The sequence below is a fragment of the Mastomys coucha genome, unplaced genomic scaffold (assembly GCF_008632895.1).
Source record: "Mastomys coucha isolate ucsf_1 unplaced genomic scaffold, UCSF_Mcou_1 pScaffold15, whole genome shotgun sequence".
In the NCBI taxonomy this organism is placed as follows: Eukaryota; Metazoa; Chordata; class Mammalia; order Rodentia; family Muridae; genus Mastomys; species Mastomys coucha.
In genome coordinates, this window is record NW_022196897.1 from 115901797 (window position 1) to 115920441 (window position 18645).

Consider the following 18645-nt stretch of genomic DNA (forward strand, 5'->3'; position numbering starts at 1 on the left):
GCCTGCCTCTGCCTCCCAAGTGCTGGGATTAAAGGCATGTGCCACCACTTCCTGGCTGTATTTTCTATTCTTTATTTTGCTCTTTATTTCTGCTCTAATCTTTGTTTCCTTTCCATTGTTTACCCTGGGGGGGGGGTAGTTTCCATTTTCCCAGTTTTTAAAGGTCATGTTGGAGAGTTGAGGTCTGTCTTCTTCTTCTTCATTTTTTTTTTAAACTATAGCTCGCGTAGATTACATAAATTATATAAAATTTCACACAAGCATTCCTCTAGCAACACCACATAAATTTTAGTTGTTCTGTTTTCATGTTGTTACCTAAAAGATTTTATAATTCTCTTGGGGTCTCTTCCTTGGCTCTCTGACTATTTACAAGGGCCTTATTTCGCTTCAACATTTGTGAGTTTCCAAACTTCCTTCTGTTATTGATGTCTATATTTAATTCCATGGTGGACACACACACAAAACAAACAAACAAGCAAAAGACAACCCTGCTTTGTAAACTTTGTAGGGTGAGGATCCCTTGAAGTTTACAGGGGATGTTAAAATGACCTTGTGGTAGTTAGAATAGGAATGGCCCCCATAGATTCATATGTTTGAATGCTTAGCCATAGAGAGCAGCACTATTAAGAGACGTGGCCTTACTGGAGGAGATGTGGCCCTGTTAGAGGACATCACTGTGGAGGCAGAGCTTTGAGGTCTTAAATGCTCAGGCTATGCCCAGTGTGAAGCACATCCAGTCATCTCCTTACTGCCTTTGGAACAAGCTGTAGAATTCTCAACTCCTTCTCCAACGCCATGTCTGCCTGCATGTCGCCATGCTCCCCACTATGATGATAATGAACTAAACGGCTGAAACTGTAAGCCAGCCCCAATTAAATGTTTTCTTTTATAGGAGTTGCCATGGCTGTAGTGTCTCCTCACACCAATGGAAACCCTAAGACAGGTCTAACATGAGCTGTGGTTTTTTTTTTTTTTTTAAATAGTGTCATGTGCACTCAAGAAAGTGCTTCTGCTTGCTACCTGCCACTGAGACAGGGAACTGAAGTCATCAACTATTATTGCTGGACTGTTTCTCTCTTCTGCATTTACTTTTTGTTTGGTTGGTTTGTTTTGCTTTTTGCTATGTATATTTTGGGGCTCAGGTATGGGCCGTCTGTGTTTGTAATTGTTATTTCCAGTTACACAGTTAGTATATTTTTATTTACTTTACACCCCAATCACAGCCCCCCTCCTCCAAGTCCCAATTGCCTCTTCTGCTTCTTCTTCTCAGAGAAGGGAAGCCCCTCTTGGGTACCACCTCCCCCCAGGATATCTAGGACTAGGTACATCCTCTCCCACTGAGGCCCAACCATGCAGTCCAGGTAAGGGAAGAGAATCCAACGGCAGAGAACAGAGATCCTCTGGTCTCCTAACCAGAGAGCCCCTGCTCTGCTGGTTAGGAGACCCACATGAAGACCAAGCTGCACATCTGCTACAAATGTGGAGGGGTCTAGGTCCTGCTCCTGGATGCTCCCTGGTTGGTGGCCCAGGCTCTGTGAGCCCCCATGGTCCCAGGTTAGTTGACTCTGTGGGTCTTCTTGTGGTGTCCTTGACCCCTCTAACTTGCTTACTTCTATCCCCGACTCTTCCACAAGACACCTCAGGTTCTACCTGATATTTGAGTGTGGGTCTCTGCATCTTACTCTGGATGAAGCCTCTTAGGAGAGATGTAATTCCCATCATCTCTCTTTAACACAATTCTTTACAGACCTTGAAAGAGCAATTCTTAGCTTCATATGGGAAAACAAAAAACCCAGGATAGCTAAAACACATTTGTTATAAGATAGTCTTCTTTGTGCCTCATAGGCTTTGCCTTGAAATCCGTTTGGTATTAGAACAGTCACCCCAGCTCTCTCTTGGCTGGAATTTATGATGTACCTTTCCCATCTTTTTGTTTCCTGAAGTGTATTTTACATGGCTAGCAGACAGTTGAATCCCGTGTCTTTTAATCCTTTCTACCAATCTCTGCCTTTAAGCTGGGACACTTAATTAATTTATATTAAATGCAATTACTGTGCAAGGCCCTGGGTTCGGTTCTCAGCTCTGAAAAAGAAATGTAATTACTGATAAGGCAGGGGATTTCTTGCACTTAATTTGTATTTGATATTGAGGATTAAATCCAGGATCTTATGGTATGAGGCAAATGGTCTACCACTGAACTAAATCACTAGCCCTCTTTGTACTTTTAGTTTTAAGACAAGCTCATACTTGCTTGCCCTGGCTCAGAGACTCACTCTAGAGCCTCAGTGGGCCTTCAACGTGTGGTCTTCCTGCTTCAGCCTCACAGCGGCCGAGAGGAAAGACTGGCAGCACCAGGCCTGGATATGTGCTTTCATCTTTTTGTTCCTCTGTTCCTCCATTATTGCTTTTTTAAATTAAATGTATATTTCCCAGGGAACTGTTTTAATTCTGTTGTTCTTGTTGTTACTGTTATTTTCTTAGCAGGTGCCCTAAGAATTATAATTAAATATCTTAAATTTAGAATGATCTAATTTAGCCATAGTCAACTTAATTTATACACTATACAAAAATAATGTTCCAAGACCAGAAAAAAAAATAGCTTTTGCACATGCACTCCTACAAAGTAAAAAAATATAGTGAACCAGTTTATAGTACTAATAACAATGTCCCAGTATAGTATCCTTATGCTCTGTCTCTGTCTCTGTCTCTGTCTCTGTCTCTGTCTCTGTCTCTCTCTCTCTCTCTCTCTCTCTCTCTCTCTCTTCTTTTTGGTTCTCATTGTCAGTAAGATTAAAATCTTTTTTTCTTTTTTAAAAAAGGGTGTTTTGTTTTAATTCTCTCATATAGTACATCCTGACTGCAGTTGTCCTTTCCCTCAGGAAAGTGCAGATCTCCAGGGACATCAACCAAACGTGGCATAACAAGCTACAGTAAGACTAGACACATACCATCACATCAAGGCTGGACAAGGCCATCCAGTTGGAAGAAAATGGTCCCACAAGTAGACAAAAAAGTCAGAGACAGTCCCTGCTCCCACTGTTAGGATTCTCACAAGAACACCAAGCTACACAGCCACAGCATATATGCCGAGGTCCTAGCTCAGAACCCTACAGACTCCCTGATCTCTGCAAGCCCCCGTGAGTACCAGCCAGTTTATCTGTGGGCCTTCTTGGGTCTCTGACTTCTCTGGCTCCTCCAATCCTTCCTTCCCCTCCTCCTCAGGACTTCCCGAGCTCCTCCTAATGTTTGGCTGTGGGACTCTGCATCTGCTCCCACCAGTTGCTGGATGAAGTCTCTCTGGCCTTTTTGAGGACTATTCTGCTAGGTTCTGGTCCCAGCACACTCTGCAGGCAGAACAAACTATGGGTTGAAGGTTTTGTGACTAGGTTTGTGTCCTAATCCCTGCACTGAGGCCCTGCCTGGTTCCAGGGGATAGCTAGTTCAGGCTCTATGTCCCCATAGCTAGGAGTCTGCTAAGGTTACTCTTGTAGATCCCATGAAGTTTCCATTGCACTGAGTTTCCATCTTGTTCCCCAGATGGCCCCCCCCCCAGTTCTAGTCATTTCTCCCAGTATTCTCTGCCCCCTTCCATCCCTCCTGTTCTCTACCCAGTCCACTGGCTAAATCTGTTCTATTTCCCCTTTCCAGAGAGATCCTTGTGTCCTCCCTTAAGCCCTCCTTGTTACTTGGGCTCTCTGGTTCTGTGGATTGTAGCATGATCAAGTAAGATAAAAGATTAAACAGGCCTATAATAAAGTCATTAAAAATAGACCTTATTTTAAGAATAGTTGTAGTAAAATATTACCGGAGAACTAATGATGCAGTTCAATAGCATGCCTGAAGCCCTGGGTTTGATTCTCAGTATCACATAAAACAGCTGTGGTGGAGCATATACATAACCCCAGCACTCAGGGGTACAAGCAGGAGGGGGACCTGGACCTGAGGGTCCTGAGGAGGAGGGAGGGAGGACGAAAAGGAGGGGAAGGAGGAGGAGGACGGGGAGAAGGAGGAGGAGGAGGAGGAGGAGGGGAAGGAGGAGGAGGAGGAGGAGAAGAAGCTGGGCTATGGTGACACACACCTTTAATCATAGCATTGGGAAGGCAGAAGCCAGTGGATCTCTGTAAGTTAAAAACCATCCTGGTCTACAGAGCAAATTCCAGGACAGCCAGGGCTACATAGAGAAAACCTGTCTCAAAAGAAGGAGGGGAAGAGGAGGAGGAAGAAGGAAGAGGAGGAAGAGAAGGAGGAGGAGGAAATTGCTAGGCTGTTCCTATAACTCTGGTGCCACATGTGTGCATGCTGGGGCGGTCCTATAACCCCTAATCCCACATCAGTCTTTTTAATTAGGTAGAAAACAAAATAGTTACATGAGTGCTACCTTTTCTATTTACCTGTTATTATTTTCCTTCATGAGAATTTAATTACTACTGTCATGTGTCTTTTCATTTCAAACAGGATTCCTATTAATGTTTCCTGCATGACAAATTAATGATGAATCTTCAGTTCTTGTTTACCTGAAATGTCTCAATTTCTCCTTCATATTTGAAGTAGAAATTTTGTCAGTATTTTTGGTTAACAGTTTCCCTTCAGCATAACATGTCATCTCCGTATCTGTGGGCTGCTAACATGTCTGATGAGAAGTCAGGTGTGAATCTTTCTGATGCGCCTTTGCCCATGGGAAGCTCTGTCTTCTACTTTCTTCTTGGGCTCTGTCTTCATCTCTGTCTTGGAATAGTTTAAATCTGACACATCTGTGGGCTCTCCTAGAATTGCCTGGGATTCACTGAGCTTCCTGGATGTGCTTGATAAAGTTTTTCATGAGATTTGGGGTGTTTGGCCATTATTCAAACATTCTTTCTAATCCTTTCCCTCTCTTTTCTCCTTTCAGAGAGAATACATTGCATATATTACATACGCTTGGTGATGCTCCATAAACCTCCTAGGCTTTGGCTTATTTTCTCTATTCTTCTCCTGAACTGACAATCTCAATTAGCTACATTCAGTTCACTGCTAGTTTTTCTTCCATCTGAGCTATTTCTTTCATTTCAATCATGTCTTTCTTAACTTTACAATTAACATTTTTAAAAAACTATTTGTTTATCTTTGTTGATATATTTTTGGAATGAAACCATCTTGAATTCTTTATTTATTTATTTACATCCCAATTGTTGCCCTCTCTCCCAGACATCTTGAATTCTTTATACATATTTTCCTTTAGTTCCATAAACACTAAAAATAATGTTTTAAATTATTTGTCTAGAAAGTCTAACATAGGCTTTTTCGGGGACTATCATATTGATTGCTTTATTTGTTTATATGAGCCTTGCTTTCCTATTATTTTACAAATAACACACTTCTTTGATAAAAATTAAGCATTTTAGTAACAGAATGTAGAACCTCTGGCAATCATATCCCCTAATGGTTATTTTTGTTGCTGTTGCCTATTTTTTGTAGGGTTTTTGTTTTGTTTTGTAACTTTTCTGGATTAGTTCTCTAGCTTGTATTTTTTTATGATGTGCAGTTAACAAAGTTTCTGGTATTACTTTAGTGAAAACTCAATTAAATAGGCTTTTCTGCTCCTTGTTGAAAGGCTCTGTGTGTATCAGGGCACACTTGCTCTGGTGATTAACAGCTCTGCCTTAGATGTCTCCTCTTGCTTGGACAGGGAGCTAGAGATAAGACTAGACCCCATACCATCCCTGGGCATGTGCCCTTCCTCAAGACAGGCGTGGCTTCCTAAGGCTTTCAGTATGTGCTAGAACGTCTTAGAGTCCTCTGTGGAAATCTTATTTCCAATTCTTTTCCTTTAAAAAATGTTTGTCCAGATTTGCTTTCCCCAGACGGTGCTGCTGTCTCCAGCAGCTGACTGTGAAAATGTCATGTGTGTAGGGCTTTTCTCACAGAACAAGCTTTGAACGGGGCAATAAGGTCTGTGGACAGACAGGGCTTTTAGAGGCCACTAGACTGGTCAAAGAGCGACAAATGCTAGGGAACAGAGCCTGTCAAAGGCTCCTACCCCGCCTCGCTCCTCTCTGGCTGTGCCAGGCTGCTGATTTTTCGGTTACTATAGCTGTGAGGCTCTGCTTTCCAACCAAGCTGGGGAATGGAAGAGGACGATTTAAACACCAGTAAGGTCTTAAAAATTCAGACACCTTTCTTGAATAAATGTTACAAAACGTATTGATTTTAAGAGTTGTGAAAATGTTAGTGATACACGGTGTTACACAACCTATAATTGTAGCACTTTGGAGGCAGAGATAGGAGAATTAGGGGTTCAAGGTCATCCTTGGCCACATAGTAAGTTAGGGTTAGCCTGGCCTTCATAAGACCCCAATTCAAAAAAGAAAAATAACAACATAGAAACGAAAAACAGAGTTTTTTAAAAACTGATTGTGGCTCTTTTGGCCATTGCTTTTATCACTTTGTAAGAACACTCTGTGGTTCTCAGTCCTCTCCCTTGTGGTGGGTGTCTTTAACCTGAGAATACAACTTTACACGTCTCCTATTAAAAGTGATTGAGAACTTTGGGCCAAAATTCATCCTATCACAATGGTGTGTGTGTGTTGTACATGGAGAGGCCCAAGGGCAAACTCAAGTGTCATTCCTCGAGAGCAATCCACCTCATTATTTTTTATATATTTATTTATTTTGTGTATGAGCTTTTTCCATGTGTGTATGTATGTATGTGTATCACATGTGTACCTGGTGCCTACAGAGATCAGAGTCCCTGGAACTAGAGTTACAGCTGGTTGTGATCCACCACGTAGGTGCTAGGTATTGAAACTGGGTCCTCGGCAAGAGCAACAAGTAACCCCCACCCGCTTGTAATTTTGAGACCAAAGATTTGCTTTGTTTTTTAAAATGTGGGTGCTAGGCATTGAACCCAGGTACTCATGCTTGCACAAGAACTTTACCAACTGACCCATGTCCCTAGTCCCCATTACAGTAATTTCTGGCCCTTTAATTCCATTCTGAAGCAGGCCCTATGGTAAGTGTTTAGAAGAAAAAGAGAGATCTAAACAAATGATTTTTCACTCAGAGAGCCCCAAGGGAGCACTGAAAAGACAAAATATAATTAAACATTTCATAGTACTGAAAAATAATTAGAGAGCTTGAGGACAAGTTAGTTGTGTATACTACATAAAGATAGGAAACAGAGAGGAGCTGGAGAGATGGCTCCATGGCTAAGAGCACTGGTTGCTCTTTCAGAGGACCCAGGTTTGATTCCCACCACCCACAGCTAATAACCGAACTCTAGTTCCAGAGGGTCCAATGCCCTCTTCTGGCCTCCATAGACATAGTACACAGACATACATGTAGGACATGCACATTAAACAGACAGACAGATAAAAGAGGAACTAGAGAGCAACATAGGAGTTTAAGACTACACTACCCATCATGGTAACCAATACCACATATAGACATTGAAGTTGGCTGCTGTGACTGGGCAAATAACTTTAATTGTATTTAGTCATAACTAAGATAGATTTAACTTCTTTAAAAGTTTATTTTATAGCCGGGCAGTGGTGGCTCAAGCCTTTAATCCCAGCACTTGGGAGGCAGAGGCAGGTGGAGTTCTGAGTTCAAGGCCAGCCTGGTCTACAGAGTGAGTTCCAGGACAGCCAGGACTATATAGAGAAACCATGTCTTGAAAAAAAAAAGTTTATTTTATGTGCATGTGTGTATTCCTGAGTGTACATACATGCACCACATGTGTGTAGGACTCTGTGGAGGTCAGAGGAGGACATCAGAGCCCCTGTAATGCAATTACTGGCCATTGTGAGCCATTGTGTAGGTAACTGGAAACTGAGCCCGAGTCTCCTGCAAAGGAAGGAAAGGCTTTTAACTGCGGAGCCATCCTCTCCAACCCTCCTACGGCAGATTTAAATAACCACACTCAGATGCTTTCTCAGACACCACAGCTCGAAGACTTTAATTGCTTGATTAGCCAGGATGGTCCTGCGTTTGAGCTAGAGACAGAAGATTCCTTCCAGTTGGGGCCTTAGCTATGTTCTTCTGTCTGTTTGTCCTGATCTCTGCCATGGGGTTGTGCTTGCTGCACAGTGAGTGTGATTACAGTGACACTGTTGAAGTAGGTTGTGTCTCAGCCACCTGGCAGAGGTCAGCTCTAACCTAACCCCCAAGTCAAGTGCAACCTAACAAGTACGAGTCAATGAGAAAGGCTTCAGAAGCCCCGGAAGAATCAGCTATTTCTAATATAGTAGTAAAAGCAATGCTCCTTGTACCACAGTCCCAGGCTAAGCCCACAGTAGCTTCTGGCCTTCCAACCAAATCACATCATGCTGCAAACATAGGTGTCTGCCTTGAGCCAACTTGAATATTAAATTTTGTGTTATGTGAAGAGACACCATGACAAAAGCAACTCATAAAAGAGAGTATTTAGGTGGGATGGCGGTGGTGACACGTGCCTTTAATCCCAGCACCTGGGAGGCAGAGGCAGCTGGATCTCTTTGATTTTGAGGCCAGCCTGGTCTACAGAGTTCCAGGACAGACACAGCTACACAGAGAAACCCTGTCTCAAAAAAAAAAAAAAGAAAAGAAAAAGAAAGAAAGAAGAAAGTCTTTAATTGGAGGCTTGCTTACAGTTTCAGAAGGTGAGTCTGTGGCCATCATGGTGGGGATCGAGGCAGAAGATAAACAGAGCTGGAGCTGCGGCTTGGCGCTCACACCTCATTCTCAAGTTAGAGGCAGAGACTGTGCCTGGTGTGGGCGTTTGAAAGTGAAAAGCCCTCTCCCAGTGAGACATCCCCTCCAACAAGGAAGGCCACACCACCTAGTCCTTCCTATATAGTCCAGCAACTGTAAAGTAGACATTCCAATGTATGGGCCTCGGGTGGGGGGGCATTCTCATTCAGACCAGCAGAGAAGGGTTATTTGGGGTTGGGGATCAAACTGCCTTGGCTGTCTGGCCATCTGAGTCGGAGCCTTGCCTCACTAGTCTGGGCTTCAGTCTCTATTGTGAAACAGAGCTGACCAATTGCTCACTTGGTAGGGATGTTAATGAAAAGAAGGGCTGGGGAGATAGCACAGTTGCTAAAGTGCTTGCTTTGTGAGCATGAAGTCCTGAATTCAATCCCCAGAACCCACACATCTAAGAATGCTTATTAATCTCATTACTGGGGAGGCAGAGATGGGCTTAGTGGCTAACCAGACTAGCTTTTTTTTTTTTCTTTTCAGCTTCAGGCTAGTAAGAGACCCTGCCTCCATACACAAGGTGGATGGCGCCTGAGAATGACACCTGAGGTTGTCTTCTGGTCTCCATATGCATACATACATACCCATGCATCCACCCACACATAAACACACACATACACAGCCACACACTAACTCACACACACACACATATACACACATACAAAGACATACACACACAGAGGAAGAGGAGGAGGAGAAATGTCGATGATGTAGAGGAGAGGCTGCATGGAGTTAAGTGAGATGTACGAATCCAATGCCTGCCGTAGTATCACTTTTCACCTTCTGCCTCCAACCAACTTCTCATGCTCATCTTCGACAGAAAAGGCACCTGAGCCTGAGAGCAGCAAGAACACTCAAAGTCAAAGGAGAACTTCCTGACTCTAACTAGCCATGGTCTTAGAGGGGCAGAAGAATGGTGGCCATTAGCATGTGCTCTGGTCCTCGGCTGGAAGGGTGTCTTTCTCTAGATAGAAAGGGACTACATCCAGCCTCCTACCTCTTTCTTTCACCCTGGCTTTCTTGGCATCTTGCCGAAGATACCTGGTCTCACCAGCACCATACTACCTACCTCCCACTTAGCTCACAAATAGGAGTTGCCAAAGTCTTGTATTTCCAGAGCCCAGCTTCCCACCCTTAAGGCTAAGGAACATACACCACTTATGTCTTCCCCTCTCTTTCTATCCCCATGCCACTCATAAGATCACCCTCTTTCTCTATCAGGAGGAAGTTAGTCTAATATCTCACACTCATATAAGATTCTCCAAGCTGGGGGGTGGGGGGACATGCAAGAGATGTACATGTGGACATGTGGGCCTCTGTCCATATGGACACAAACAAGTTTAATACTCAGATTAGCCGCTGTCCCTGCACCCCAGCTGGTCCCCAACTCCATATGAAGAACCCAGAAGCCTTCGATTAGCAGCCTCTCCACTCCCTCCCCCCTCAGGCCAACCCAGGAAAAGTGGGGTCTCCACAACTCTTCATGGACAGCTGAGGACCTCTTAGCAGTTTCTCCACCCCCTCTCCCCATCTCCTCAGGCCCCATGCCCAGCCCTGAGGTTTGGAGAGCCTAGTAAGTGCCCCATCAACATGTTAATCAAATTACTTAGGAGCTAAAATTGACGCTGTTCATTAATTATACAAGATTATGCTAATTGTGCATGCAAATGCATGCAGGGGAACAGAAGGTGTTCAGGCGCATGGTGGGCCATTAGCATAGAGGATGGGGTGCGGGTGCATTGGCATGCTAATGTATGCGCCCTGGCTATTTATAGTCCCCCAGCCCATCTGCACAGCAGCCACCTCTACCCTAGTTGGGGATCCTGGTGGGGAGACTGGGTCCAGGCATGTCAGGTGGCTATGGCCCTGGAGATGCTCTGTCTTGACAGCTATTGCACACCATGTAAGCCTCAACTACTTCAGCCACCTCCTCATTCACTCTGGCCTCATCTCTTCAGGACTGCCCCCCTCTCTCTAGAATCAAATGGGCTGTCCAGCTGTTACAGTCAGTAAGGCATTTGGTGAGAACTTCCCTTGGCCCACAGTGTCCAAATCACACATGAAATTAAGCCAGTCCCAGGCTCGACCTACCACTGCCCCCCCGGGTACCACTGGACAAGTGTACCAATCTTACCACTACGCTGAAAAGCTGTGTTCCCTTTGCCTCTTGCTTCTCCCTGAGATCCACCAAGACTCAAAGCTCAAGAGCAGATGTGAGCTATAGAAACTCTTGTACCCTTGGCAGGCAGAAGTTGCTCTTGCATGGAATACTCGGCAAATTGTCCTGCCACACCCACCACTATGTGGTGCTTTTTGAGTTTCTCTATCTTTGTTTATGTATTGTAAATTATTTAAACTATTGTTCAGAAGCTAGGCCTATTGGCACAGGTCTTGGCACAGGAGACTGAAGCAAGAAAATCGCAAGTTCAAGGCCAGCCTGAGTAATTGATGGAGGGATTGGAGCTCAGTGGTAGAACACTTGCCTAGCATCCATGAGGTCCCAGATCTAATCCCCAACACTCCCACCAACAGCCACAAAGGAAAAACTCTTGCTGACCTCTAGATCCCCTGTGACTGACATGTAAAATATGTCCAGTCAGTTCTTTGGAGTGGATGGATAACAGGAGTAAGTTTTCAGCATCTGTAGTGTGGTCCTGAGTTGAGGGTAGAGTGCCGCAGCCAGGGAGAGCGTGGCTCTGGGTGCTAGTCTGCGCTTGAGGGTAGTCTGCTCAAACACAAGGCTTTTAGGATAAAGGTTAGCAGAGGGCCCCTACCCATTGCCCCATCCCAGGCTGCACTGCTACCCTGTATGTAGAAAGACATATGTGTTTCTATGCTGTCTTTTGCTCCAAATCTGCTTTCTTTCCCAAGACTTTCATGAGTGCTACTGTTGCTTTGAACACCTTATTCCCAACTTGTTCATCATTCATTACAGTCTCTTTCTATATCTGCACAGTCCAATATGGCAGCCATAGGCTACATGGAAAAACAGCTTTAAGTAAGTGAAAATGAAATACGGTTTCAAATATTAACAGCCCATCATTATTCACCATATACCATACACCACACATCAGTAGCTGAGTGTGGCTAGCAGATATCATTCTAGAGGAAATGGCATGGCAATGGAAATCTAGACATTCTCTTCTGTGCCCCTGGCTGCCCTGTAGTTGAATTCTGCTTGGCTCTCAGCCCAGGCCTTTGAGTTACTTACCAGCTTTCTCTGAAAAAGTGGGCACCATAATTTCAACCCTCAGTAAGTGTCTCAGAATGGGATGGAAGAGACGAGAAGAAAAACCCTTAGCTATGTGGCCTGACCTCTTATCAGATTTTCTACAAGCAGACAATGAGATGGGATTTTTATGAAAGTGTATTATTTGAAGAGATATCTGAGAAACAAAACAAAACAAATCAAACAAACAAACAACAACAACAGAGTAAAGGAGACCTGGTGAGAAGGTGCAGGAACTTGGCAAGGAAGCCAGACTTCTCAGTGCCCTGGAGTAGTGTGAAGTATGAAGGCTTCTAGGCTTGATCCATCTAGTGATTGTCAATCCATCTTTGGTCGTGAGTGGCTGATAGGGAGGACACACTTCTGGTTGGGAGGATTCAAGAGTAGTAGGGCAGCTGTGAGCACTTTACCCACCAACAACACTGAGGACAGCTGCAGGACGCTGGGATTCAGACAAGCGCCCAGCTGTGCTGTCCTTGGACACTGGCCTCAGAAGAACAGCTCACCCCACCCTGCTTTCTGCACCCAGGGAAATCTCAAATTTAACAGTAGAGTCATTGATCACCTGAACTTTTTCTCATCTATTGTCTCTTGGCTGAGGACTGTGCTGGGGTAGATAGATTTCCTGATACGCCTCTAAGAGCTCATATGTGAGTCCAGTGTTTGCACTTGACGCATACTCAGCCCAGCCTTGCCTCTTTGTAAGGCGAAGAAGCGCCAATTTAATTTCATTCTGAGCTGTTTTTATTTAAAGAAGCAAAAAGAATTTAGAGAGATGATTAGGAATACCAGACTAAGTTCAGCTGCAGGAAGGTAGGTGTGCCTCTGAGACGATCTGGTGTTTGGTTGGTTTGGTAAGAGACAAGTTCTCACTATGTAGTTTTGTGTAAACAGGCTGGCCTGGAAATCACGGAGATCAGCCTGCCTCTGCCTCCAGAGTTCTGGGATTAAAGGTGTGTGCCACCACTGCCAGGTCTTAATTACATTTTCCTAGTATGGAGAATGTTGAACATAAAAGAATAGATACTGAACCTCAAAGAGCTTCAAAAGTCACCAATCTTAGCTCATCTTGCTCAACTGTTTTTAATCTAGAAATTTTGAAAGCTGCAGACACAACACGCAAAGGCCCCAAACAACAGGCAAGTGGAAATGTCATATAATAGTCCTACTGCCTCACCCACTCCCCACCTCCCACCCCCACACAGGACACCCCTCAAGACTGCAGATTCCAGCCACTCCACCTGGACCCTCATATCCCAACCTCCAGGAACTCTTGTCAGCAGCAAAAGCTCAGAGACTTAAGTTCACTTCTCAGCATTAGACTTACTCTACTGTGTAACTTACTCTTGCTTAACCTTGATTCTTGTTTGTACAGTGGGAGCAATTGCAGACCCACACACCACCTCAGAATTTTGAGAGGATGAAGCAAGACAGTGACAAGCAATGGTCTTAGCAGGATCCCAGGCCTTCACTACATAACTGACTGGGCTTGTCTTGCTTCAGGGTGTTTGTATTGCTCCCTCTCTGAAGCATTTTATTGTCACCTCATACTTGCATTTGTAGTATTTTCTCCCAGTAATTCCAAGGGCAGCTCTTGGGATGTGGCCTTTCTCTTACAGGCATTTATTGGAGATCCAGATGAAATTGTGTCCCCAGAGATACCTGTTGCCACCAGTGAGGTTGGCACTATGTATAGTCCCATGCTCACACTACTGGGGCCTGTAGGTTTGGTTTCTTTCCCCCGGCCTGTGGCTCATCTCAGTCAAGAGTAAAGGATTTCTCTGTACTGTGGAGCCAGGGGCAAGGAGTGTTGCACAGAGGACATCCCCATGCTCTTCAGGGGTGAAGCGTACTTTCTCCATGATTAGCAGGGATTCACAAATCGTCAATAAAACGTATACCTGCCTACCTGCCCCAGGTCCCTGATGGAGTTTTAGATGCTCCGGTCTATGTCCCCAGTGTTGTCTCTCTGCAGCTGTTCTTCTGAGCCTCCCCGGGCTCCCCAGACATGCCACCCTCCTCCTCCTGACCAGCCTTGAGTGGCAGGAACAGTCATTATGCCAAAGCTCAATCTTTAAGCATGAATGTCCCATTCACTAGGAATAGGCATCCCTTCCCCCTTGAGCATTGTTAGTGACATAAACACTCTACAGCAGTGTTATCTAATATAAGTAGAATGCAGGCCACATGTAAGGTTTTCTGGTTACAACTTCTTTATAAAACAAAAAAGGATAATAGGTATTGAAGGGTGGCATATGCCTTTAATCACAGCACTAGATGGAGGCAGAGGCAGGTGAGTCTCTGTGAGTTCAAGGCCAGCCTGGTCTACAGAGCAAGTTTCAGGACAGCCAAGGCTACACAGAGAAATCCTGTGTCTGTGTGAAAAAGAAACAGACAGCAACAACAACAATAAAAACAAACAAACAAACAACAACAATAGAATAGGTAAAATTAAGTGTGATAATGTATTTTCTTTAATCCAATGTATCTAAGCTATTGTTGTTCCTCCAGTGTGATCAAAACAAAAATTACTAAGGTTTGGTTTTTGGAGGGCTACTCATGTAGCCCAGGCGAGCCTTAAACTCACTGTATAGCTGGGGCTAGCCTTGAGCTCCTGGTCTTTCTGCCTCTACCCACAGAGTGCTGAGATTATAGTTATGCACCACCATAACCAGCTATCTCATGGTTTATTTTATAATCATTTTTTCTAAGTGTTTGAAATCCAGTATGTATTTTAGACTTGCAATATATCTCAGATTGAGACTAAGCACATTCCAAGAGGTCAGTGCCACAGAGGACTTAAGAGAACACAAATGTTGGGCCCCACCAAAACTGGATTCAGCAGGTCTAAGGCAGAACCTGAGCCTCTGCATCCCTACCAGGTTTCCATGAAATGCCGCTGGTCTAGATGTTTTCTAAAACCACTGTTGCCATGGCACACCCCTTAGCTGACCAAGTGTGCAGATTAGCACCCGTTCACAGTACTCACATTTCATCCACATCCCAGGAACCCTTCCTCTCAACTCTACAGTGTTGGGTGCCAGGTCCAGTGAGCAAGCATGGATGCTAGAGAAGTGCCTTTGTCTCCACTCACACACATACATTGCTTGTCATATCACCCATGCAGTCTAAGAGTTAGTGTCAGTTCCCTCGGCACAGGGACTGTGTCCCAATCTGAGATGTTTTCCTCCTTCTACCTCCTGATAAAAGCATGCTGGGTACTGAAAACTAATAAACTAGCCTCTACTCTGTGTGCATCAGGAGCTGGTGTGCTACATGTTTGAGTATGGGACAAGTCCGAGGACTATGAGGCTCTAGGGCAACTATATATACCATGAGATGTCTTAAAGGTTGAGGAATGCATATAAACAATATAGAGATAACTACAGTATGTACTTTTTCAGAGTACCACCCCAATTTTAGACCCTTAACTGCTATTTATTAAAATAAGCAGCATGGTGAACATGCTTTCCAAATTAGTGGAAGTAAATTGGGAACACTAACCAGGTGCCCAGGAAGCCATGCTACCTAAGACCCTCCATGGACTTAGCCCTGCCCTCTACAATCGTAGGACACGTTCAATGATGCTCCCAGCGTCTCTCAAGGGCTAAGGCGCACATTCTAGTATTTGCGTTTACAATGGCTAGAATATCTATGGCTACCTCACTGGTGGTGTCGAGGCTTCTCACCGAGTATTTGGAAGACTGGAGGGTCAAGTGCCCATGTGTTTGTACATAAAGTGCTGCTTCACAGCATGAGCTGCGCTTTTTTCCCTATTATTATATGTAGAAAAAAAGAAGCAAACCACTGCTTATCTGTTTGGTGTATGTGTATATGTATAGTAAGCATGCCCTCCATGTTATCAAGTTTTCAGTGTATAATGGATATAAAACCTAGGGGAGGGAATTCTACTGGGGCGGGTGTCATTCTCCCTGGTAGTTTTAAAATTGTGTACCACATAAGTAGATAGTTTGTTTTCTGTATCCTTGCTGTGTATATAACCCTGTAGGATGGACACATAACACTCATGTGCTCGTACCATTCGGAATCTGTGGTTTTGTTTTGTTTTTTTTTTTTTGATTATTTGATTGTTTTGAGACAGGGTCTGTCTATGTAGTCTTGATTGCCCTGGAACTTATTGTGTAGATCAGGCTGGCTTCAAACTCACAGAGATCTGCCTGCCTCTGCCTCCCAGTGCAGGGATTAAAGGGGTACTACCCCATGCCTGGCCTCGTGTTTGATGAGTTCACGTCATATGTGAAGTACATGCTTGTGCGATGGCTGCATCTTTGAGTAATGATCAGTAAAGCATATGCATCGTTGATAACTGACACACTGAGTACATGTTGTATAGGTGACAGTTACTATCTTAGGAGAGATGTGATGCATGACAGATGTATTGTATGTGATGGTCATAGACCATGACGGATATGCATGGTCTTTACATTGACTTTGTATTCAGTATTGGGCATAGGTGAGTATATGCTCCACGTGGAATATACAGTGTATGCGTGGTAGGTATACATTGTGATGAGTATAATTTGTGAGTAATAGGTACACACACATATGCTTTATGTAGATTTGTGATCGGCACATTCTGTGGCAGATATACACTAGGAAGATGGAGAAACATACATTTTATAGACACATAAGCACTGGGTGCTCAGGCAGTCCTCGTGATGGGTCTGTTTGGTCCATCTCAGGCATTCTGTGTGTGTACACAGCTTGAGATAGAAATGTGGAGTGTGCACCTGTGTGTAGGCAACCAAGAGTGTAACTGTGCTGGGAGGGAGCACGACAGAGGACCATGAACTTCATCTACTTACAGAAGCCCCAGACCCTTGAGCCTCCCAATCTCACTGTTTCAGGTTCTTCCTCAAATTCTTCCTCAAATGCAACCAGAACTGTTTGAAGAATGCAGGGAATCCCCGAGACATGCGCCGCTTCCAGGTAGGCTTGGGAGGAGTCCTCTCACCCCATGCAAATCTACCCTTTCCCGATAGGTGAAGGGAAAGCTGTGACCCTGCCAGAGCGGGTCTCTGCCTAGCCCTGGGCCTCAGGCCTGGTGCCTGCTGGGGGCGGGGCAGCTCCATCTCAACTTATGCTGACTGCCGAGGGAGGCTTCATTAGAGTCCCACTTAAGAAGATGCTAATTGTGACATTTTTACATGATTAACGACCCAGGTAATTTGCATAGTGTGAAGCTGAGAACAGCTGCCCTTAGCACATCCCCAACCTGCACACCCCTCCCAAAGCAGGGGGTAGGGAAAAGGCAGCACCGATTTCCTGCCCAGAATAAAGTGGGGGCTCCTGTTGATGGCTTCTGTAACTGATGTTGTGCTCCAACTTTAGGAAGGCATTTCTATCTCCAGACTTGATTGATACTGTATAGTGTTTCTGTGTGTGTAAAAACAGAGGCTACTCTTTGTCCGAGAGAGCTACAGCTTTTTCAGAGCTCCCTCGAGGTCAGTTCATCTGGGAGGTGTCACCTGGTTCAGCTGGCCTCAACTCTACCAGCACAGCCCTCACCCAGTTGAGCCTTCCCTCCCCTAAGGGGACTCTGATTTCCAGTCATCCACCTCTAGGAGCTAGTTCTCCCCAACAGTGCCCACTCAGGAGTCCCAAGAGCCCCAGCCAGACTGGTGTTACCTGTGCACACAGGTGGTAGTGTCCACGACTGTGAGTGTGGATGGACATGTGCTGGCTGTGTCGGACAACATGTTTGTGCACAACAACTCCAAGCATGGACGCAGAGCCCGACGCTTGGACCCTTCTGAAGGTCAGGACTCCCAGCCCAGCCCTGGCCAGCCTCAGTCTCCACCTTGGTGCAGCCCCTTGACCTGGGTCCTCTCCTGCCTCCCAGCTGCCACCCCCTGCATCAAGGCCATCAGCCCCGGGGAGGGCTGGACCACGGGAGGCGCCACCGTCATTATCATCGGAGACAACTTCTTCGACGGGTTGCAGGTCGTGTTTGGCAACGTGCTCCTGTGGAGCGAGGTGGGCCAACCCCTGCCAGTCAGTCTCCCTCTGAGTCTCAGGGCTAGGCCCATCCCCACAGGACTAGACCCGCAGGCCTTCCCTCTTCTCTCGCAGCTCATCACTCCCCATGCTATCCGGGTGCAGACGCCACCGCGACACATCCCTGGGGTAGTAGAAGTGACCCTCTCCTACAAGTCTAAGCAGTTTTGTAAAGGAGCCCCTGGCCGATTTGTCTACACAGGTAAGGAATCAGGCAACTGAAGCAGGGACGAAGAGCCACAGGACTCAGACACAGTTGCAGGGGGTAACAGAAATCTACAGTTAGCCAAAAGCCCCAAGCACCTAATCCTCATGGCCTCTACACACCCTCAGCCTTGTCTACTAAGTGAGCACTCAAGTCCTTTTCCCTCTTGACCTATGTGTGTCTCCCTGAGTTTCTGGCCCCTAGGAAACAACTTCTGCTTCAAGTCTTCTCACCGTGGGTGTCTTTCTCTTCTAGCCTTGTACTCTGGAATTCAGAACCCCCTGGAGGGTTTTTCTTTTGCTTTTCTTTTGTTTGTTTGTTTTTCTTTCTTGCCTTTTCATCTCAAAGATGCTTCCAAATGGGCTCGATACTCTCCAAATCTTTTGAGGGTGTCCTGGGTCATCCAGGATATACTCTACATTCACATACTGGTGTGTGTACACACACCTATACACAGAGAGAGAGAGAGAGAGAGAGA

The 18645-nt window shown here is 45.2% G+C and overlaps 1 protein-coding gene across 6 annotated transcripts in view; it reads left to right on the plus strand.

The window, feature by feature from the left end:
- The window catches only part of Ebf4 (EBF family member 4), a 72140-nt gene that overhangs the window by 45089 nt on the left and 8406 nt on the right, over positions 1-18645 (plus strand). For 3 of the 6 annotated variants that reach the window (XM_031371896.1, XM_031371895.1, XM_031371898.1), the window contains 4 exons: positions 16813-16894; positions 17606-17723; positions 17808-17941; positions 18038-18164. In XM_031371896.1, the coding sequence (XP_031227756.1) occupies positions 16813-16894; positions 17606-17723; positions 17808-17941; positions 18038-18164 (461 nt within the window). Of the gene's footprint in view, positions 1-16812; positions 16895-17605; positions 17942-18037; positions 18165-18645 lie in introns of all 6 variants that reach the window. The other 3 variants (XM_031371893.1, XM_031371892.1, XM_031371897.1) reach the window with 1 other exon arrangement.